At 39.4% G+C, this 23,382-nt stretch overlaps 2 protein-coding genes across 6 annotated transcripts in view; one reads left to right on the plus strand and one right to left on the minus strand.

The window, feature by feature from the left end:
- The window catches only part of astn1 (astrotactin 1), a 246,924-nt gene extending 226,897 nt beyond the window's left edge, over positions 1-20,027 (plus strand). For all 5 annotated transcript variants that reach the window (XM_017718434.2, XM_037545381.1, XM_017718431.2 and 2 more), the window contains 4 exons: positions 10,473-10,605; positions 14,089-14,189; positions 14,589-14,772; positions 17,943-20,027. In XM_017718434.2, the coding sequence (XP_017573923.1) occupies positions 10,473-10,605; positions 14,089-14,189; positions 14,589-14,772; positions 17,943-18,180 (656 nt within the window). In that variant the 3' untranslated portion in view covers positions 18,181-20,027. The remainder of the gene's footprint in view (positions 1-10,472; positions 10,606-14,088; positions 14,190-14,588; positions 14,773-17,942) is intronic.
- Positions 20,028-20,064: 37 nt separating this feature from the next.
- The window catches only part of pappa2 (pappalysin 2), a 58,237-nt gene continuing 54,919 nt past the window's right edge, over positions 20,065-23,382 (minus strand). Inside the window, exon 23 of the mRNA XM_017718430.2 lies at positions 20,065-20,729. Coding sequence (XP_017573919.1) covers positions 20,613-20,729 — 117 coding nt within the window. The 3' untranslated portion in view covers positions 20,065-20,612. The remainder of the gene's footprint in view (positions 20,730-23,382) is intronic.

Here is a 23,382-nt window from a genome sequence, read left to right on the forward strand (position 1 = left end):
TCTCACTGAGGTACCTTAAACACACATTCAGACATCATCCGCTTGCAGCAGTGAGACATGCTTTTCAGAAATGAAACAAATAATCTAAATTTCTTACAAGTGTACCGGTACCAGTACACTTGTAAGAAAGCACTTCCGAATGTTAATACATTTTACAATTAATTTTTTATTCATCAAATCTTCCAAAAATACAGTGATTCATTATACTCTCACAAAGCTTGACATCTCAGGATCTCATTTGCAACATTGCAACTTTGCAACTATCCAAAGAGACATCATAATTCAAAACTTGTTATCTTCATAACACAGAATTCAGAACCATTAGCCTACTGTGTTTTGTACTCAGTAGAATTAGACCTCCACATTTAACCCATCCTTGCAGTGAAAGACCCAAATACATGCACACTAGTGAACATACACACACCCCTGCCCGGAGCAGTGGGCAGCCCTATCCATAGTGCCCCGGGGGTAATTGGTGGTTAGGTGCCTTGCTCAAGGGCACTTCAGTCACACACTGTCAGCTGAGGCGATCGAACCACTGACCTTCCAGTCTGGTTCCCTAGCTCCCCAAGGCTGGTTTGCCAACCTCCAACCCACAACTGTCCCCACAGTAAGAGTCAGTTTAGAGATCTATGAAGGTGATAATAAACTCAATTCTAGCCTCTGTTTGACTGTGTCAGTAATTCAGAGTGTTTTCTTTTAAATGAGCCCAAGGTCATGTCTGTAACCCAAAGTATGGGGGAACAGTGCTTCTTTTTCTTTTTTTTGATGTTTCAGGCAAAAATTAGGTGACAGTTAACAGGTTGAAGTGGAAAATGAAACTTTATTGACAGTGCGGTTAGCTGTGGTTAAGATAGCTGTCTCTCATTGTTATTTTTGTTTTGTTTAGATTTTTTTCTTAAATTTTTGCCCTGTCATCCAAAACATGCTCTACACTACACTACACCAGTGTTGGACAGTAACTGTAGTAAATGTAATGTGCGACTGTACTTAAGTAGTTTTTTTCATATATTTGCACTTTACTGAAGAATTTACTTTTTACTCCACTACATTATGCAAAATTCCTTCTGGCTTAAATGTGTATAAAAACATAAAATTAAAAAAAAAAAAGTCAAAATGAAAAAAGCATGAGAAAAACACACCAATCAGGGTACAGCACGCACTTTGTTTTGAAGCCACTGTTAATAAAAATAAAAATAGACTTAGAGAATAATGTTGTAATATTTAGAGAAAAATTGTACTATTACGAAAATAAAGTCATAATATTTCAAGGAAAAAAGTGGGCTAACTGTATCAGGACTGCCATAACATGTTGGGGTCTTGGTTGCTGTACTAGCGTGCGGGAGTTCCACACACTCTTATTACTTGTAGATCGATCATTTTGATCATCATACTCACTGTCTGTTTAACTACATGACTTCTTTGAATGGCACAAAGATGTAGCCACTGAAAGCCATGTACACAACACTGCCTGCGAACCTCCTTCAATAAAACAGATAGACAGTTTCCTGAGTCCATCTGGCTCTTTATTCTAAATAAATAAATAAAGTTTCCTGCCCTGTTGTTTCAGCCGTTTCTTATACTAATAAAAGGCTGATGTGCAGGAGAGACAGGGAGACTGAGTATTTCTTTATGGATGAAATTGATATGAAAGTATAACTCCACCAACTCAACACCCCTCATTTCACACGAGGAGGTGTCTTCCCTTTGCAAAGCCTTTGGCCACAATATTGTAACCTTTCCTGGTATTAATGTTGATTTAATGGTGTAATTCTACTCAAAATATTGTGACTTTATTCTCAAAGTCTACTGTTTTTATTTTTATTAACAGTGGCCCTAAAACACTGTCTCACGGTTCATGCTCATATCAGTGCAGCAGCATAAAGTGTTGAGATCTAAACAGACATTTTTGGTAAATGCTTACCTTAAAATTTGTTCTTAAAAACTACTGAAATGATGTGTAAATAGAGCATAAAGACCTCGCTTCATTCATTCACTCTGCCACAGAAACGAAAGAATAAACTTCACTCTGTGCTCTGTTTCTACTGAGCATGCGACATGCAAAAGGGACAGGGGTGAAACCAGACTGGACAGGAGCTTTTTTTCTCCAACACATCTTTTTATATAAATGATAATAAATAAAGAGACTAGATTGGGATTCCCTAGCCCTAAACTTCTGAAGTGCTGCTATTTACTTAGAGGAGGCTCCAAGAGGCCTCATCACAACTACAGCCCAAATCTTTTCCTCACCCAAATGATCGATGGCTAGTCTGAGAGGTTGACAGCTCAACCACGTTATGTCAACTGCCTGCTGAGGCTCCATGGACATGTTCTTTTGACTCTGCCAGAATCTTACCACATCCACATACACACACACACACCTGCATTCCACATGGATCTTCAATACCTCTTGAGTCTATATGGGCAGCCCATCAGAACTGCTTCTTCTAACCACGCTCTTCTAGTCAGAAATGACTGTTCAGTTTGCTGGACTGTGATAATTGTTTTAAGTATGATTTTAAATGCATCCAAGATCAGTTGTAAAGCTGGGCTCTTTTCATGAACATAATGCCTGGTTAAATAATGAAACATAAACTTGTATGATTTTGTTTATATGAAATTGATTTTAGTAAAAGTTTCCAGTTGAAGTTACCAAATTACTATCACATTACTGTAACACAGTAATGTTTTAACATGTGTAACATTTTAAAATCGGTGTACTTTTGTCAGACTAAGTATTTTAAAACTTATTATTGAAAGAATTTTACATTTACATTTGAATAATTTTATATTTATATTTACCTACCTTCACAGGTTAACAGTCATTGAGGATCTTTATTTTGCATGTGTGTTGAAAATGAAAAAATGAAAAAAGTTTTAGACATCACTTTTAGTTTGTTTTGTGTGTGTGTGTGTGTATATATGTATATATATATATATATGAGATCTGTTCCTAGCTTCACATGGGAGACGTAAAAAAAAAATAATAATAAATAAATAAATAAGGCTGGAAGAGCAGAGGCTCTGTGATACTGATTTAGGGTACCAGCTCAGGCCATCAGGGCCACGTTGAAATGTTCATGTGTTAAATAACCTTCAGATGAGTGTCCAAGGATTTTCTTTTCGCTGCCAACACCCTTTTTCTGACTGTGCCACGTACTCAGTGTGCAGACATTCTGAAGTTTCTACAAGCGATTACATTTGCAGAATGCCGAGCTACATGGACATAGCCACTGAAACAGCTGTGATAATTGGATATTGATCTGTAAGTGTTCATCTCCATGCTTTGTTTGTGGTAAGTTTCCTTAACATTTGACTTATTGATATACTGATTGACTACCAAATGTGCTTTGTTTTGACTGAATGTATTGATGTCTCGTTCATATTATAAACGGCTGCAGCACGTGAGACTTCAGTTTTCATCTTATAGCAACAGGACACTGCTGTACCTTTGTGGAAGGCCCGGCTCTCACACAACACTTTTCCTGAATACAGTGAGCAGGCTTAGCCTGTGGTCTCTTTGAACCATACGGCCTTTTGGCTTTCTTATCTGGCCTGGATGCCTCCTTTGCCTTTTGTCTATCTGTCTTATTGACTTTAGAGGCATATTTCTTTTACCTCCCTCTCCGTATTATAGTTCGCCCCATCCAAGTTGGACTTCAGATGTGTCAAATCTGTTAAAAAAAGAAAAAAGAACATCACAGTATATCAATCCCAAATGTGGGGTTGTGAAACGTGATGAATGAAGGTGCTATTGTACTAGCTCTGCTGTGCTTGAAGCCAGTGGCTTGTAAGTGTTTATTATTTATTTGTAGGCATAAGTGTGCTATTCTGTTCTTTATAATTCCTCTGTTATGCCTTTCACATTGAGTATAAGACCCAATACAGGAGTGCAAGACCCAACAGCTCTGAACAACGTCTTTACAAGCTTGTAAACACAAGATCCACAAGATTATTAAAGCTTACCCTGTTTCTGTACATTTGTGAGATCCATATGAGGGATTCTCCAGAGATTCACTCTGCTTGTACGAGGGTGTCTTTCAGTCTGTTGCAGTTGTGAAAATCAGCACAGTTCTGTATCAAAGAGTCTCTGAACCACACTTCAGCTCATTACATAATGCTGTTTGTGTTTACTTGGGATTTTCTTGATAGGCTTGGGCTAATAGGACCACATGGCATTGCAAATACATGCACAAATTTGTAAAAGACTCTGACTGGGCTTTGGAGTCAACACAACCCTGGAGTGGAAGCAGTCATACCACTTAGACCTTGTTGCAAAATTGATAAAGATGGAATTAGTATCACATTTGAGGTGTGTAGGCTTGGACATCTTTGATGGCTATTGTTTATGTGCTAATCTAGCGTTTAATAGGATTCAGGCACACAACATGACATCATAGCGCTCCCTCTGTCTTCGTGCAGATGTGGGGCCGTGTGAATGGGAAGTCTGCTTTCAGTCTCCCAGCCAGGCCAGACATGCTGTGAAAACAAACAGCTCTCCCTGCCAGCCCCACATCAGGCCTTTGATCACCCACTAACATATGGGATTACCCAGGGGTCACTGGGACATGACACCCAAGCCGTAAACAGATTACCCACATCAACGGGTGCCTTGTTTCCCTCATAAAATGGCACGACCCATGCGGGAGGTGGCAGGCAAGAGCAGGGCTTCTGGAAAAGGGAGTTTAATGTGGATGGGTGGGAGAGGTAGGGGGTTGCCTGAAACGGTGGAACTCATAGCTCCACTGCTGAGGAATTTCTCTGCTGGGCTCCTTGCCAGATGGATGATCTCACTCAGTGTCTGCTACTTGGGTCAGGTGTTGGAGCAAGGGCAGGTGCATAGCCAAAATTGGCACAGCCCTCTGTTATACTAAAACATCCACTCTTGTGTGTGTGTGAGCGTGTGTGTATCTGTAGTCATGCACAATGAGCATGTGTGAGCAGATTCAAAGCAGAGTTCAGACATAATATCCAGGAAGGAGAAGGAACGGCATACCGTACACGCACATGCACACCCATGAGGCCTCCACACCTGGGCATGGTGTTCCTTGAATTCTGTGAAAACAATTGTCTCCATTCATCAGTGGAAGCGAGTGCCATGAGATCTTTATTGAGGTAGACAGTGTTATGAATTACAGTTAGTGATCTGTAAATTTAACGAGTGAAAATGAAGTGTGTCTGGCTGTGGACTGGGCTTTGATATGGGAGCTTGCCTTCATATTATAGCCTGGTCAGTTTTGTGTTTCCTGGCTTTTCAGTGTGACCCAGACAGCAATTGCCCATTTGGCCAGCAACCTCAAGCACATATGGTTCTTGGGCTAGCTACCAGCCTACCAGCTATATCACCACCCATTCATCATTAAAAGAGCTTTTATTTAATACATGATTCCTCACCAAGAAAATATTTTGAAGGAATTTAGCTAGCATTCCTCAAGCTTTTTGTAGCAAGCAAAGTTGTTGAAAGGCTCATGAATCATTGACCTAGAATAAAAAGTATAAACTTCATAAAATTACTTAGATCAAACATTGTGTGTGGTGTCAGATTTTTTGACCAAGAGTTTTATGCATGGACACTAGGACTGTTTACAGTATTTCAACAGTTCAGCTTTTACATGGCTTGAATTTTAACGAATTTTTAACTAATTTTAACAACAAATCACAAAAGGAGAGCTACATGTTGTTTTTATTTAATTATTTTCACTCAAGTTGCTTTCCTTACATGTGCTTGTCCACGTGAGGTTGGTAAGTCAGTTTCCTGGGCATCTCGTTCACTTTTAGATCTTGTGAGGACTAAGTGCTATCACCTGTGCTTCTGTGTCAACTATTAAGTTCAAGCTAACTTTCAGGAAAGAGCATTTATCACAGCCTAATCAAAGCTAATCAAAGCTGATATGAAGTTGACTGCCTACCAACACTATGACGTAGATGGCAAATGTAGCATCCGTATCAAATGCTCTTTGCACGAAAGTGAATGCAGATTGATGTTCCCTCAGTTCCCATCCAAGTAAGATCAGCTTAGGGCTGACACTCCACCGCCCCTTTCCTCAGCTACAATTAGCGTTTTATATCCTCTTTTCCCCTGAAAAAGAATATACTTTCCATGTGGGAGATCAAGTCTGTTAATCATTTTTTGTGAAGGAGTGCCAAAAATTGATACTCTACAAACTGTTGTAATCCATCTTTTGCCTTTTGTTCATCAAAGTAGACAAGGAGGGCCAGATGTTATTTGTTGAGTCTTATTAGTCCTGCCAAACCTGCTGGTACCACAGAGTTGCTGCTTTAATGGAACTGGTAAAATTCCCAGTACTTTGGACAAGGAGGTGCTCCTGTGATGTGTTTGGAATTTGGAGTTCAGGATGAAATGTGTACCTGTTTAAGAAGCAAAGAATGTCTATGTGTGTGTCCATGGAAGGCACAACGTCTTCTCTGTTAGCTATCTTTGTTGTTGTGTTTTCTTTTTCCTAATTTTCTCTGTCTTGTAATGTTTGTCTCTCTCACAAATGTTAATCACAAACAGTTAAAGACAGAAAAATACCAGGAGAGATGGCTAGTATAGAGAGAGCTGATGTTCTCTCAACTTTGATGGAAATTCATATGGCATCTGGGATTTGTGTGAATAAGGAATATTTTGCAGAATATCATATCTCACTGCACAGTCTTGGCCACAAAATATTTTGTCATTAAATGTTTAATTTGTAGACACTTATAGTTCCATCCCAGTCCAAGAATTTGTACACTGCATCAGGCTTTTAAGGAGGCTTTTGAGTTGAAGGTAACAGCAATAATCAGATAATAATGTAATCAAATGATAATGTAATATTATCATTGGCTGTGGCATTAAAACTGGGGCTTTGCCTTGAACTCCAGATGATGTTTTGTACTCACTCTAAAGCACTATGTAATGGTCATGTCTGGAATCAGTGGGTGGAGGTAAATTTGGAGGATGCCTGACACAGTCCATCTTCAACTATATGACTGTACAATTAGTGTGAAACAGGAAGTGGCTTTGTATTGTGTTATGTCGTTTTGCATTGTGTAACCTGACCTCACCCTCTGTCTGTGTTTAGAGTGTTCAGTGAGGTTTTTCACTATACAATAATGTTGGGTGGGGGGGGGGGGGGGGGGGGGGGGGGGGTTGGGGGGTTCTGCAGAGGTAAGATATTGTTAGCAGTACAATTGTAGGTGTCAATATGATTTGTATTGTCCTAATGTAATGTGATGAATATTGAATTCATATTACACATCAATACAAATTAGTCATTTTCTTCTAATAAGTCAAGCAATTACATGGATGCAAGAAGGCCAGTTTAGTACCCTTTACATGTTTCCATATCAGTCTGGCTCCAAACAGTTTCAGAGTAAGCTTTTACTGAATCAAGACTATAATTATTGAAGACTGTCTGGGTTCATTCACTAGCTGGATGCATTGTGGTACACCATGAGTAATTTTAATGCCACAGCCAATATTATCATTGGCCGTGGCATTAAAACAGCGGCTTTGCGTTAAACCCTAGATGGTGTTATGTACTCACTCTAAAGCACCATGTAATGGTCATGTCTGGAATCAGTGGGTGAAGTCGATTTGGAGGATGCCACCGTCAACCAGTGTAAATGTCATTGCGAGGACTTTAGAAATAGAATACAGAAAAACAAGACTGCATCAGATGTTCAGTGAGTTGGTGGTCCAAACCTGAGACTTTTTATTTGCCACATAGCAGATGCGACTTTGAAGTTCAGTCCCCCTTTACTGGAATAGCAATGCCAAGGATTACATAATGGCAAGTACTTTAGTAATTTAGGGATGTGATAAGACATGAGAGGAAAAAATGATGGGTCGCATAAGTGATTACAGTTTTAATGATAATGATAAAAAAAATTGTATCTCAAAAATTGCTGTTTTGAATACAGATTTAATTTCTTATTGTGATGGGGATATTTTGGGAACATCCCTGCTGCAAACATCCCACTTGGAATCGTATTGTGAGAGCAAAAACAAATGAAAACTGATCAATAAAGAGTTAACTGCAGATGAAAATCCGCAGTGGCTCAAAGCTATGATGAGAATCAGAAGGGGTTCGGTTCGAAGCTCACATAAGTGTAGATTTGCAGAGGGCAGCCAGACACCCTGGTATCATTATGCCATTCAAAGTATTTCCCAGTAAAAAATGGGGCTGAGCTCTATGGTTGGAATCTGGTCAAGCCCATAAATCCACCTACATTTGCCAGATTCCTGTTGTACATGTAAACTTTTTGAGACTGACCGTTAGATTTATAAAGAGATTGTTCTTATAGAATTGATCATTGGAAGCCGCAGGCAATACATCCCAAACAGGGGGAAACTTTGATAAATTAACTTTTCAAGCAAAGAGTATCTTGATAACACCTCTTTTCTCCTTCATTCTGTTATTATTTTTATTTCATCGTTTGTCAAAGGGGTTCAAGGTGCTGCAGACTGCGGTTGTGTTTGAAGCTTGGGAGAGGATTGCTCACGCTTTAGAAGAATTCATCACACCACACTCCTGCCTGGGTTCAGTGAGGAGACGTTTTACTGGAGCCTTTTGTTGCCCTGCAGCTGGGTTACTGCAGAGAGCTGAGCTGAGCTCATGCTGTTGACTAACCTTACTCAGCCCTTAAGCAATATTTAATGCGTGGCTAAAATCCTGATTACTGCCCCTAAATGTACACTTGCCATTAACTAATATTAGCAAACAAATTAAGTTATGGCCTGTCAGGAAGCCACTTGATAATGTCATTAATTATTCATGGCATCTTTCTGTTCTCATTTTATAATAAGTAATGCAATAAGTTATATAATAACTTATTGTAAGTTAGTATAATAGGTTTTGCTGTGTGCTTTGTTGATTGTTGACCCTGTAAATAAACTGTGCTGTAAGGGTACTGAAACAAGCTTCCTAAATCAAATAGTTGAATGAATGATGTTGTTGAATGTCAAGGTTTTCAAGGTTTGTTTACCAAGACTTCTACAGAGTGAAACAAGTTTTAGATGGGCGGTCATAGGCCTGCTGCTTTCATTGGACATTTAGCAGCTGCCCTAGCGTGTAAGTGCTAATCATGTTGGAGCTAAACCAAATAGTCTCCATTGTTTGCAGAAAATGTGAAATCTTCGTTGTCATGAACGAACCACTTTTTCTAGCAAATATCTCTTTTTCTCTCTGTTTGCCCTGCAAAGACTCTGACAGTGTCACAAGGGCTGATGACTGTTTAAATTTAGTATGCATTTGGAGTTTATTACAGACATTAACAGCTCATTAAAAAAGCTGTCAAGACATTCATTCTCTACAAAGGCTAAAAGAGTGGTGCATTACCTTGCAAAATAAATAAGTGCTGTGTCATAAAGACCTTAAGCAAAAAAAATATAAAAATGCACTTTTGCAGAGTGATCATCTTTCTTCCTGGGTGAGATTAGTGCATGTTTATGAATGAGACCATGTACTAATAAACCTAATTAATCCCAAAGTGCTACAGTCCCTCACAGTGCCACTTTTCATTAGTATCAGGCCATGTGCCCCTTTGCCGCGTGCTGCAGGGTCAAGAGCGCACCAGTACTGTAAATATGTGCTTGGTGACAGCTGGTACACACATACTCGTCTTTTTCCTCTCCCGCATTTATCCTGGCAACCGGCTTTCTGTTTTCAGTAGCCTTTGAACCCGGGGCTCTTTTCAAGCCGGAGGCCTCTGGGAGGCCAGACTGGAAGAGGCCTCTACCTTTTTAAAGGTCCCCCCAGTCTGCAGGAGGGTTTTCCTCTGCTATGAAAGGCACACCAGTACACCAACCTCTGTAGTCTCGTGACGCATGCCAGGCAGCTGGGCAAACAGCCTCCCCCCGACTTCCTAATAAGACTAGGCAGGGCCCATCAGCCGCACAGCAAATTCCTGTATGGACTCTTTATATGGGACATTCACAGCCTGTTTTGAGGAGTTTACCTTGCACGAAACTAAAAAAAAGAATGACCCATAGTTGTGTTGTCCAAATACCTGAGCCACAAAGTCTCCGTTCCTGGAAGCTTCCTGCATGTTCCTTCCTTATATTAATGCAGGGGTAAAGAGGGGAAAACGCTTGTTTTGACAGCGCCAGATTTCAAAGTTTGATGAAGCTATGAGTCATCTTGTCTTTTTCAGGGATAGGGAAATCCATGCACTGTCTTTGTTTTTGTGAGCACACTTATTGAACTGTTAAGGGAGTGTGCGGGTAGATTTTTTTGTCAGCAAGACATTAAAAATGAATATTACTCACCACACTTACCGAACCATGTGTCTTCCCTGGGCTACAAACAAACAGCATACTGTAAGCTGTGTGGCCTTGTGCATGCACCATTAGTCATACTTGACAATTAACAAACTGCAACTGTAAACATTGTGTACTGAAAACTATGCATCTTTGTACTGTTTTACTTGCTTGCATCAACATAACTGTGCGGATTAAGCTTAACCACTGTTTACTGTCTTTTCAGAGACTATGCTGAGCTTTGTAGATGACATCTTGTCTGGTGCCAAGTCTCCATGCGTAATGCTGGGGGACGTCCCTGATCCCTTTACTTCCATTGCCATGATCATACGCTGCCTTGAGCCTGACACAACGTACATGTAAGTGCTGTTTCTGTTCACATCATTTAAAGCAGTGGTTCTCAACCATGATCCTAGGGTTGCCCTTCCCTACACATTTTAATATTTTTACTGCTCTAATACACCTCAACTTGAGAAGTGCTTCTAACTTATGATGAGATGTTAGACCAGTAACCAGTAAACAGTATAAAGTAAAAATATTGGGACATTGATAAGAAATTAGCTATTTTCATAAAATGTGTATTGCAGATCAAAAGATGAGCATAAGACTGAAGTGCAGAATGACAGCTTTTATTTTCATACAACATCCACCATTTAGGAAAATATAATTTGTTGTTTTTAGTATATTACTTTCTGCTGAACATAATTATTGGAACACACAAACCTAAAGCAAAATGAAGCTAGGACTTGGTCCTAAATCCTTTACATGCAATAACTCCCATAAACCTTAAAAGTAGGTTTGAAATGCTCTATCATTCAGAACTCTTGGGGCTCATCTTTGTACATGTGTGCATATTCCAGCCTGGCCCATCAGTTTTTGGTGCTGATGAGAGATTTGCATCTTATAGTGCAACCTCTGTTTCATTTCTCTTGAAGTCTTCTGTGAATGATGAATACTCACACTTTCCCCGCACACTGTGGGACTTTCATTTCTTTGGATGTTTTTTCTGCTGTTGGAATTGGCTTTAATTTCATATTCAGAACTGTTTGTTTCCATAATAGTTAATTATATTGTTTTCATCTAGTTTTGTATCTTTTATACTAAAACAACAGCCCTAATGCAGACTTCAGTGACCACAACCAGCCCTACACAACCACAAGAAGTATGTAACAAAATAACCCATATTACCCTACTGTCCTAATATTTTTTGCTCGTCACTGTATGCAGAAATGCAGGTTCATATCAGTTCAAATGTAAAAACTGAACAAATAAACAGACTCCCCTTACCAATGAAGCCCAGTGCAATGTCCAGTGGAAGTTTGTATGCTTGCTTCGTCCAGTGATTACTTGCAGCTCATAAGCCTTATTTTTCTGTTAGTATGCCAACTTGCTTGGTACTAAAGACAAGCTGGACACTGAAAATGTGTCTTTTAGTGAAATGTTTGTAAATAAGTAAGTTCTGTAATTTCAATCAGTGCTGTGAATCTGTCAGTTCCCCAAGGAGTGCCATTTTCTACATTCATTAACCGTTCATAGCTCTTCCTTTGTCTTTGCTAATGTTATTGCAAAAATCTGAACCTCTGTACCTTAAATGTGTTAGTGCTGTTATTGGCACAGCATAGGGATTTGTTTGCTCCATATGCATCTGAGCTCACTCTTGGCGAAGTGCACTATTGGATGTGAAAGCTTCAAACAAATTAAAGTGTAACTGCACTCTTGAATATCTTCGTGTTTCTAGAGCATTATCTTTTCCCCGAGACCAAGAAAACGTGAGAACTTGAAAATTATTTGCACTTAAAATTATGGACGACCTCCTGCCAGTCATTTACCCAAAAATCGGTAGTTCACACACACATCTGTCCCCCCTCAAAGGATCCTTCTTCCTCTGTTTGGTATATGGCGGTGACATCAGCCTCACATCATCTCCTGAACACGTCTGTAAAGGATGGGGTCTGATGGGCCTATGCCTGCAGAACATAGCAACATGACAGTCCAAGGTGTTTGCAAGCCCACATGCATGACATTTGCATCCTTTTGTGAGGAGTGTTGTTTTTCTTGGACTCCACTGGTTACATTTTACACACTGTGCATCTTCAGGCAAGGGGAACTTTTTGGACAGCTAGGGAAGTGGTTCATACTTTGGAATGGCTTAAAAGGGAGCATGTAATGGTGATAGCAGAAACAGAAATTGAAAGACCAATGTGTTTCTGAAGGCAGAAGTGAATGGGCACATGAAAGAGTGTGACTTTTTTGTGTGGAGGGAGAGGGTCTGTCAGAGTTGCTATCAAAACCAACATGATGCAGCAAGAGTGATAGATACAACATATGAGGAAACAGTAAATATGAAAGCATGTTGTTTTCTGCCTCTAGCTTAATAATTGCCACATTACAGAGGAAGAGTATTTGCTTAAACAAACATAAGGACAAGGGTCTGCTATAAATCACAGGATGTAAGCCTCTAGCGGTCAGCCTTAGATGACATAGTAAGGTAGGATAGAAGAAGTATCTTCACTGAAAGTAGCTTAGTAAAGGTGTGTCTGGAATGACTGTATGGATTACAGTAAAGGTTAGTTTTACAGGTATTACAGTAAAGGTTAGTTTATCATGATGGCCCTCATATGAGTTCTTTCCTACACCTCAATGCAAACACAGGCACACATACAAACAGACACTAAAAGTAAACAGATGGATGCAAGTTTGTACAGCTCATTCTGATTCTTATTGAATGGGAGAGACACAAATACGCTAAGCTAAAAAAGGCAAGATGTTTAAGTTCATTGTCTGCTTATGATGAAACAAATGTCTTCCCTACAGAATATGTACAGAAAGGGACTCAGTAAACGTGTTGTTTATGCTACGCTCACATTTAAATGCTAGAAGTCCAATATTATTGATCTTTACAATAAATCCTAAGGACCTTCCATCAGTGGTAATTTAAACAGCAATCAGTGTGGTACACACTTCCAGTGGTGTATATGTTTCTGCACAACATACCTCAGGCACACTGTCCCATCTGCACCTTTGAAATGTCCCTCTGTGGTGACATCACAGATGGTAGTTGTTTATGTTGTCATCCACTAGATGGGGATATAATTCAACTTAATGTTAACAACCGGCCCTGCTTCCTGTGGGAGAAGCCTCACTAATTGCACTGGTCTGATCTGCTGTGTCAGATCTCTAGCGAAGCCTGAATCAGAACCACAAGTGCAAGGTTACACTTCTGCACACCCAACAGCAGCGCCTCAACCACTGGTCTAAGTGATACTATGGGTACTGAGTGATTACATAATTCACACACTGGAATGATTTATTGGCCAAACGGTGTCATCTCTGATCTCCTCAAAGACATGGAATGATGGGCAATTTTCTAAATGTACCTTAACTGTATACCTTGTTGCTTATGCTTGTACACCTTTCTTTTTTAATTAATAGATGAGGGTTAATAGATAGTTTGCTTTATTTGTTTTTAACTATTCATTATGAAGATGGACATGTCCTGATCTCAGCACAGTTATTTTTTTTGGAGGCAGTTATTCAGATAGTGGCCTAGTGCCAACCTGCATCATCTAAAACATCTGTAATAGGTTGGAATGCTCACAGCACACAATAAAGCAAAAAAAAACAACTATAAAAGTGACTGGTTAGAGGCTCATTTAAGTATTGTATCCTTCTTCAGTATTAATATTAAAAAAGGCCAATATCTCAGTGTCAATTAAGCAACTACATATCGTGCAGTATATTGTTCTGGTGTGCTGTAGAGGATATGTACTGTACAAGTATTATTATTAATGAAGTATGATTATTAAACAACCGAGTTGAATCTGTTCCATGTCTTGTCACAGGTTCAGACTATGGGCAGTGGACAACACAGGCCGGCGGTCCAGCCCCAGTGAGGTTACCATCAAAACGCCCTGTCCCGCAGTTGATGATGTGAAAGCACAGGGTAATTTAAACATATCAATGCTATTACATGCAGTAGGTCTAATGACAAAATCTGATACTGACCTGAGGTTTACAGGCTAATGTTATAATGCTGCATGTCTTTAATGCCACAGCCTATGTTGTAGGTTCCGCTTATGCATCAGACTTCACTCAGGCATGTGTGACCTTATCAGACAGTACCTGGCATCAGCAGTCATTTTCGGTAGCTACAAAAGCTTAGCGCAACAGTTCACTGCGTGCCTTAGCAAAGGCCAGTTCAGCCCATGAAACAGCTGTATCTCATATAGTGAGTTCTACGAACAAATAAAACAAATAAAATGAGCTAGAAACTATAGCTCATCTGACTCTTGCATTCAGCATGAGAGTTTGTCTAGAATGTTCTCTGTGTCTGTTCTCTTAGAAATAGCAGACAAAATCTACAACCTGTTCAATGGCTATACGAGTGGGAAAGAGCAACAAACAGCCTACAACACACTGATGGATCTTGGCTCACCAACACTGCACCGTGTGCTGTATCACTACAACCAGCGCTATGAAAGTTTTGGAGAGTTCACCTGGCGCTGTGAGGATGAGCTCGGGCCCAGGTTTGACCTGTCATTCTCTTTGCCTCTATTTCTCTCTCTCTTCTTTTGTCTTCCTGTCTCGTTCTGTGACTTCTTCTAAGAAGATATAAAGATTTTTAAAAATACACATTCAGGTATTTCTGGAAAAACAAGAAAGACACAATTATGTGGGCATTTATTGCTTTAGTGTTTCCATATCACAGTGAAATTTGATACAGGAAGTGCAATTTATAGGTGTTTCGGAATCCGCCTTCTTGTTTCCATGATATTCCTTTTTTAAACCAGTGCTGATTTAATTACATTGTAAACTAAAATTATTATGTTGCAGTTTCCAAAGACGGGCTTGTAAATAAGTTGTATTAATTACGTTCAAATTTAATGCAGTCAAACTGATTAGGCCACATTTGAAATTGACCTGTGTTGCTTTAGACTTACCACAAAACAGGCTAGGAAGCTAGCCTCCAAAAAGGGCATTACAAGCCCTGGTTTTAGAATTGTAGCTAAATGTTTTATAAACATAGTCATGTGTTTTCCATAAAACTTGCACATTTCCATGGAGATGCACAGTAGAGGCAGGTGAATTCAATTAGGAGCATTTGGACATGCAGGCCTGTATCCTCAGCATGAATTAAAAGGTTATTTTTAATCATCTCCATACTGGAACAGTTTTCCTTGGTAATCCGTTGGCTCCTGAGGAGCTCTGTTAAAAACACTCACGCTACATGCAGCCTCATAGAACAAGATAAATGCTCTTACCTGGGAGGAAAACAGAGTTGATGTTATCAACCTAAAATCCCTGATTCATGTATCAACAATTCAGTTTAATATGCTTTACACAAGTCTAGTAGTAGTGACTAGTGGCAGTAGTAGCAGACATCTTCATAGGCCTTTGTAAAGAAAGCATCAGAGAATTGCTAAAGATGTTTGGGGCTTGGAGAAGACCTCACACCACAGTGACACGGCAGAAAAGCAGTGCTATCACCCTGAGATCTGTCTCAAGGAAGGCTGCCTGTGCAAGCCTTTTCCAACCAGCCCGCATCTCCATGACATTTTTGAAAGAAATGTCATAGAGCTGAAACATAAATACTAAGGACTGATCTAAAGCAAACCATGCTCTCCTTGCCGCTATGCTTTTTTTTTCTTTTTACTTGGGTCTCCTCATCACAAATAATGTGGACCATTCAAATGTAATTTTCATTAGCTAATCATAATACAAAGATAGTAGTCACCCAGCCAACCCCCACTCAGTATAAACCAATGTCAGCAGAGTAAACAAAGTGTGGAATCAGACAATGGATATGTCTTTTTAAGGGAAAGAACTGCTGCACTCTTTCCTCATGCTCGTTTCATGTCTCCACCATAGCCTCTGTGGAAGTTCTTGTCTCCTGCCACTTTTCATGCAATGCTGAATGGCACTTCAGACAAACAGCTACCCATCAAATATCTTTCCAAATCGGAGGACCTCTCCATGTCCTGCTCTTGTCATCACCATGGAGCTGTTTTTCATTGATGGCGTGACATTGGCATGGGCTCCCTGTTTTTCTTTTGTCTGCCTTAGCTCAGCACACAGAGCCAGCGTTTAATCCATGAAATTTAAACTATCAGAATGAGACTATCAGAATGAGGGCATTTTTCCCAATGACCCCAAAAGTGTGACATATGTTACAGTTTGAAGTCTTGTGCATACTTCCCAGTAGAAAAAATACTGCCAACAGACTTCATTAGACATGCAGGAAAGGGGACTGTCACCAGTGTAGTGTTTTGGGATCGGGCGTGTTCAGGGGTTTGGGCTCAGGCGCGTTTTGAGAGTTTGGGTGTCTTTGGAATGCAGCTGATTGTTTCTTCTCAGACTAGTGGATACAAGAGAAAGGGGGAAGTTGGGGGGAGGGGGTGGCTGGCAAAGTGCAAGAGGTTGAAAACATACCTTGGAAATGAGAACCCATTTTCCACTTCCATACATGCTGGGATTTATGGTGACAACCGTTGCTATTTAGAGACCAAAACGTACTTTCTTCAAAAATTAAAGTATAACAAACCACAGGGTTTTTGTTTTAAGCAAATAAGCATCTAGATTCCTACAACCACTGAAATGTGGCAAGATATTAGAAACATAAATATGTTCAGAAGAATGAAATAGATGACAGCATCTCTACCAGACAAGGGTATATTTAATTGAATATTTTTACGATTTCTGATATGATTAAAATTCCATACTATTCTATGTGGTGGTAGCCAAGGTAAACCATGAATTTTTGGAGTCCATTTTTTTTTCAGGCTATAAAGATGAAAGCACAGACAGACCGACAAAACTGTTTGCACTGCACAGGCCACAATTTAATAGTAAAAGCACTCTCTCCATACTTAAAAATGTCCTTCTCCTGAGCCTACCAAGAAACCTTGTTGGTCCCTGCCGCTTTGGGTTTCAGTATTTATACTTTAGAATGTTGAGCTTCTGGTTTTGGCGCACGGGTGAAATGAAGCTATGTCTGAGGAATGAGACACTCTTTCCGTGCCCTCGCTATCACATTTCAGCTGCTTGTCTTTCAAGAGGGATCTCGCTTGAGTGGAGCTGCCTTACCTCCAAATGGCCTTCGAAACCTCACCAGTTTGATACACTCTCAGCAAGTTGTTGGGTTTTAACCTCAGATCCCTTTGCTCGTATGTTTGGTCTGTGTCTATTCAGAATTATTCCTGATGGGGGGAAAATGTAGGCCTATATCTTTATGTCATGGTGTAAAAACAATGGGTAGACTACAAATATGATTTACACACCATCCAATCAGTCCAGAATTTGAAGTGCACCATTGAATGTGAGAATATAGTGTAGCTGTTCTTTTAGCTGTTTCCAACCATCTACTATTTCATGTTCAGTATATGGGGGTTTTCCACTCTTGATCTTGCTTGACAGTCGGTTCTCCATTGATTTGATATTTTTGGGATAGATAAATGTTCTGTTTCCACTACTACTGGTAGACAAGATGGTTCAAACTTGTAATGATGTAACGTGTAACGATCAATGTCACAACTCCAGTATCTAAGTTATGGTCACGGTGAATGCTCCAGTGTTTATTATTAGTAATAACTCCAACTTGTTGATCCTTGTGGTTTGAAAGAGCAAACTGTGTAGCAGAACAGAGTATTTAGAACATGTTTCATTGAATACTATGTGTGTGCATTTTTTTGCATTACAGAAAAGCCGGCCTGATTCTGTCGCAGCTTAATGACCTCAGCAGTTGGTGTCGAGGGCTTCTCCAAGAACCTAAAATTGGCTTGCGCAGAGCATCTCTCAAATACCTGTCCTGCCGTTACACAGACACCAAGGCATTCGGTCTCAATTGGGTGGACCTTGGCCAAGACTTGCGCAAGGCCTGCGATGAGCAAATGCTGCCTGTAATGTATAATGACTATGGGGAACCTAAAGAACTCTGAATGTAAACATGGACAATAAGGGACTCTGGAGTCCGCAGCAGGAGTCTCATCTTTTATTCTGGTTCTTTGTCTCCTCTCTAAGACACTACAGCTAATATTCTACTCTGTTTGTCATGTTCCTTCTCAATCAGTTGAATTTATTCATTTGATAATTGTTGGTTGATCAACCTATACAGGAATTGAGAGCATAACTGGTTTTGCAGTAATTTTGCACTGGAGCTGCAAGGCTAACATTTTCTGTAGGAAACAGCAGTGGGACACATTCATCAACATGCACAGTTCACACCTAAACCATATGGGGAACTTGTTTCTTACTATATCCTTGTTTCTGTAAAGACATGTAAAAGATACTAATTATTTTAGTCACATTTTCCACTTTTTTCCACCATTTTATGTATTGCTGTCTTGTGTTTGTGTCTTCCTTCTCTTATTTCTTTCATAATTGCTGTATGTTACTACTCTAAACGCCTGTATTTGTTTCATTTTTTAAATTTATTGTAAAGCTCATTGCATTGGCACCTTTGTACAGCCTACACTATGTACATAAGGCATGACTGATTGACATGTTTATTGATAGTGAAGTTGTACAGTGGGGAAGGCCAAATCAGTCTTTACAAAAATAACTAAATGAATGAATGAACATGAACAAGAATAAATACACTTCTTTGCAAGTGGTGTTGCTAATCTACATAAAGTCACATCCAGTCTCTGAGATCATACAAAATGCTAGGGTTTGAGAACAGTTCATGATTCAAGCTTGGTCACTATGAATTGTAAACTCACATGAATTGTGAGTTTATTGCCAAAACAGCGTTACCCTGATATTATACTGATATGTTTATATTTACATGGCAATTACAAGCAATAAGGTTTGGAGCAGTGGTGTGATGATCTTGGCATATAATTTGTTTTGGGGTTGGGACTTTTTGTTTTTTTGTCAGCAGTGTTAGCCTTGTAGTGCCAGTGCAGATCTCCAGATGTCAAGTCTGAACTCCAGACATGTCTTGTTTGATCAACCACATTTGGGATAAGTGGGAAATAAAGTGAACTTGATTTCAGTAGAGCTGTTTCTTTCAGGTTGACAGAGGGAAGGTGTTTGGTGAGGAGCCCTTTCAGAACGTTGAGCAGCCCCATCCTATTGTGTCGGTTTTCACAACAAGCAGTCATGAGAAATGTTTTTGGACTCACTTTCTTTTTACCAATTATGTTGGCTGCCATACAGAGTTTCTAAAACTCTCAAGATGGACATATGTACAGTTACAAAGCTACTCGTTTTTCAAAGCAGCATTTAGATACAGCGGTGTGTTTCCACAAATAGAGAACACACCAGCTTATATAGGTAGAAAGCCTTACTTACTTTTCCACAGGAACTGAGTCTGTAACTTCTTGTTGTGCTAAAAAAAGGTATGCCTGTATGTAGTGCATCTAAATATGGGGGGTTGCTATGTATTATATAATTAATGAGAAAGCTAATGTAAATGTTTAAAGCAGACTGAATTTCCTAATGTACTGAATGTAGTATTGAAACTGAAATGAAATGTTTTGAAGCTGTACAGCTGTACAGTGTTGGGACAGGACTGAGGATTGCTTCTGAATTGTTTACAGTAATCTGTCTTGTTAATGTTTCTAATTATTTGTTATTCCAAGTAAAAGTGACCCAAAAGTATTTGGTTCTGGCATCAGTGATTGAATGCACAGAGAGGAGCTGCCTGATGAAAACCAATGCTCGAAAACTGCTATCAGCAGCTCTCTTTGGAGGTGATGTCTTAACTCCACAAAACTGAATTTCTGATTGAACAATAACATCTAAATAAAAATTGTGAAATCATAATAAACATTAATTCTGTTATTATATCTCATAAGTGGTGAAGATTTTTGAGGATGATAGCAGCCATTCCTAATACAGCGTATGAAACACTAAAAATCACTTGTTTTAATGTTGTTTGTGTTCACTTTATTGATATACCAGTAAAACTACATTTTGACAGGTATAATGATGTAGAAGATTGTAGGTCATATACATTCAATTCAGTTTGCTTTTTAATTCAAAGCATTCATGCATATACTGTAAATCAGTACCACTGATGCAGAATTGTGCTGGCTGAAGACATGTTTAACAGAAAATGTGGCACTAAACAACCCATCAGTACATTAATCTGTATAAAACCTTTTTTTAAATTCTGCTATATATGAAATAAACATTGAGAGATTTTGGTTGCTATGGTGTTTATAAATGCTTTCAAGATAAAAGGTTAAAATGTCATATCTACAACTACACCTATGTTAAAGCTTCTCAAAATATATTAGTGAAGATTTTATAGATTAATGTTTGAATAGATGTGTGTTTTTGTGTTGCTGGTGCTGCTGCTTTGGATTCGGCAGACTTTTCTTGTGAGGTTTTTTCCCTGAAGGCAGTGATGGAGTTCTTCACCTCACACAGCTCCAGACTCAGCTTGTTCAACCCGCTCAGCTTTCCCCCTGTTCTCTTCTGCCTCAGGGTCTCGGCATGTACATTCATCATGATCGCAGTCTACACCAAACTGGATGACCTGTCCATCAGATCAGACAGGGTTAGGGTCCCAACTTCCAAACTACAGATACCTGATACGCTTTATGGCTTGCTCAGCCTCAGACCCACACACAAACATTGAAAAGAAGGTCAAAACATGGCTCGGAGGATAAACTCTGTTGAGAAACACTTTGGCTGCTGATAAAATCCCACTAGCGTGAGGGAGCATAGCCTTGTAATAACAAGGGCACACAGCCTGCTGATATTAAAAACTTCTCTATAGGCCTTTTAAAAAAGTAGAAGTAATCGATCATGGTGTAGGCTGGACATGCTCACAGTGGTATATGAAAATTACATTGAATACATACATATACACTGAACAGCCACTTTATTAATATACCTCCTTGTATCTACACTCATTGTCCATTTGATCAACTACACTTATGGTATGGCTTCACTCTGTTAGCCCCCTTTTACCCTGTTTTTCAATGGTCAGGACCACCACAGAGCAGGTATTATTTGGGTAGTGGACCATTCTCATGAATGCAGTGACTCTAACTTGGTGGAGGTGTTGGGACCAAGGGTTATCCCCTTCCACCCCAGGCCTCCAACGTAATATAAATAAAAATGTTTTAATACCAGCGGAACCCTTATACTAATAACTGTTCCAAGTTCTCGAAATATGTCAAAAAGGAAAGAGGAAGAGGGAAAATGGCTTCTTCTTTAGTTCAGCATCAAGTGGCACACGGTCTCAAATACAGCATTCCAAACAACAGTTTATATATCATTTATCTGGGGTAATTTTATATCCCCCCAGCTTTCTTCTCAAATTTTTATATTAGCTCTAATAGGTACATCTCTTCGTCCATCAATTTGGTCATCATATGTTGAGCTTACTCCTAAAAAACTGGTTTCAACCCGTTTTTACCAATCTGCTTTACCTTACAAGGTTAACTTGCCCCTCTCTGCACTGAGTCAGTAAGTACACACAGTCTAATCTATTTGATTACTGATTAAGGGAATATTTACTCGAAATCTCTGTCAGTGGTGTATTAGTGTGTGTTGCGCTGGTGCAAGTTGATCAAACACAGCAGTGCTGCAGGCGTTTTTAAACACCTCGGTGTCCTGCTGGACTGAGAATAGTCCACCGACCAATAATATCCAGCCGATGGACAGCATTGAGTGACCTGTGACTGGTGAAGGACAGACTTAGTGAGTACATTTGAGAAGGGGAAATACCAAACTGCTGCACCACTAGACTACAGGATGACCAACGCAAACTGTGCAGCAACAGATAAACTACTGTCTCTGACTTTACATCTATAAGGGGGACCAAATGGTCGGAGTGTCTAATAGAGTTCACAGCCAGAGAGGACACAGTGTTTAAAAATTCCAGCAGCACTGCTGTCTGATCCACTCGTACCAGTGCAACACAAACCATCCCATCAGCGTCACCACAGTGCTGAGAATAATCCTGCTCTATGGTGGTTCTGTGGGGGTCCTGACCAAGAACAGGCTTAAAAGGAAGCTACCAAAGTATGCATAGAAACAGAAAGACTACAGGCTGTAATTTTAGGACTACAGATAGCACCTGTGTGGTAAGTGGACCTTATAAAATAGACAGTAAGTGCAGATACAAGGAGGTGTGCTTAATATAGTGGCTAGTCAGTGTATACACTGTATGCAGAACTTTGGGTGCCCCAGATCAACTTGCTTCTCTTGTCAATTTTCCAAGAATATAAGTACACATACTCTATTTGCTGAATTTATGATGGGGAATAAATAAAATAGAAAATGTGGCCTGTACTAGAGTTATGCCACATTTTATATTTTATTATTTTCCAGTATGTTAAACTCAAATTAAGAAGAGTTTCATTCCAAAATATTACAAGTTTTGAAAAGAACGACAGATGCCATATATTGGAAAACACATTTTCATTTCTGTAATTATAAAATCTAATTAAAATATCTTGAGTGTGAAGCCCACTCCCGGAAATGTATATCATGAATGAAAAAGAAAATTCTTGTAAGTGGTCTATATTGTATTTTGGAATGAAACCCTTTTTATACATTATTTGATGATATATGAAACAATGAAATTGAGAAAACCCCCATTTTCAAAGGACAGCAGTTGAGTTATTCTCTTAGCCATGTGACAAGTAGTCAGCGAGTGGTTATAAGACAAACCTAAAATTTAAACTGAATGGAATATACACTTACATTACTTACAGTATATTAAATATACAATGAAAGGCTGGGACCATTATGGTGAGGCTATCTTTTTCTACAGAGGCTAAAGGCCTTTCTTTAGGAGTCCAGCCATATGACTAGCAGTTAACAATCTTTTACATTACAATAATAAAACTAAAATTTATACTAGGCAAGTAGCACATTTCATTTATGACACCAACAGACCCGATTTGTTCTCTGGGGTTTGTGTGAGTAAAATCTGAATTTATCACTTACTGGACCTTTAAAAAGAAGAAGAAGAAGAAGCTGCAGATCAAAGCAGGAATGTTACTGTGCAGCACAGCAGTGAAAAAATGGAGGGAGAGAAACATTGGCTTTTGTGGAGAAAAGAGACCAGCAGTATGGTGTGAGGTGAGAAACAATGAAGCTATATTAAGAATCAAGGACAGGTTGCAAAATAAGCATAGATGTTTTGTTTGTTTATTTACACCTACCCATTACCT

This window comes from Pygocentrus nattereri, chromosome 2 (assembly GCF_015220715.1).
Source record: "Pygocentrus nattereri isolate fPygNat1 chromosome 2, fPygNat1.pri, whole genome shotgun sequence".
NCBI classification, from domain to species: Eukaryota; Metazoa; Chordata; class Actinopteri; order Characiformes; family Serrasalmidae; genus Pygocentrus; species Pygocentrus nattereri.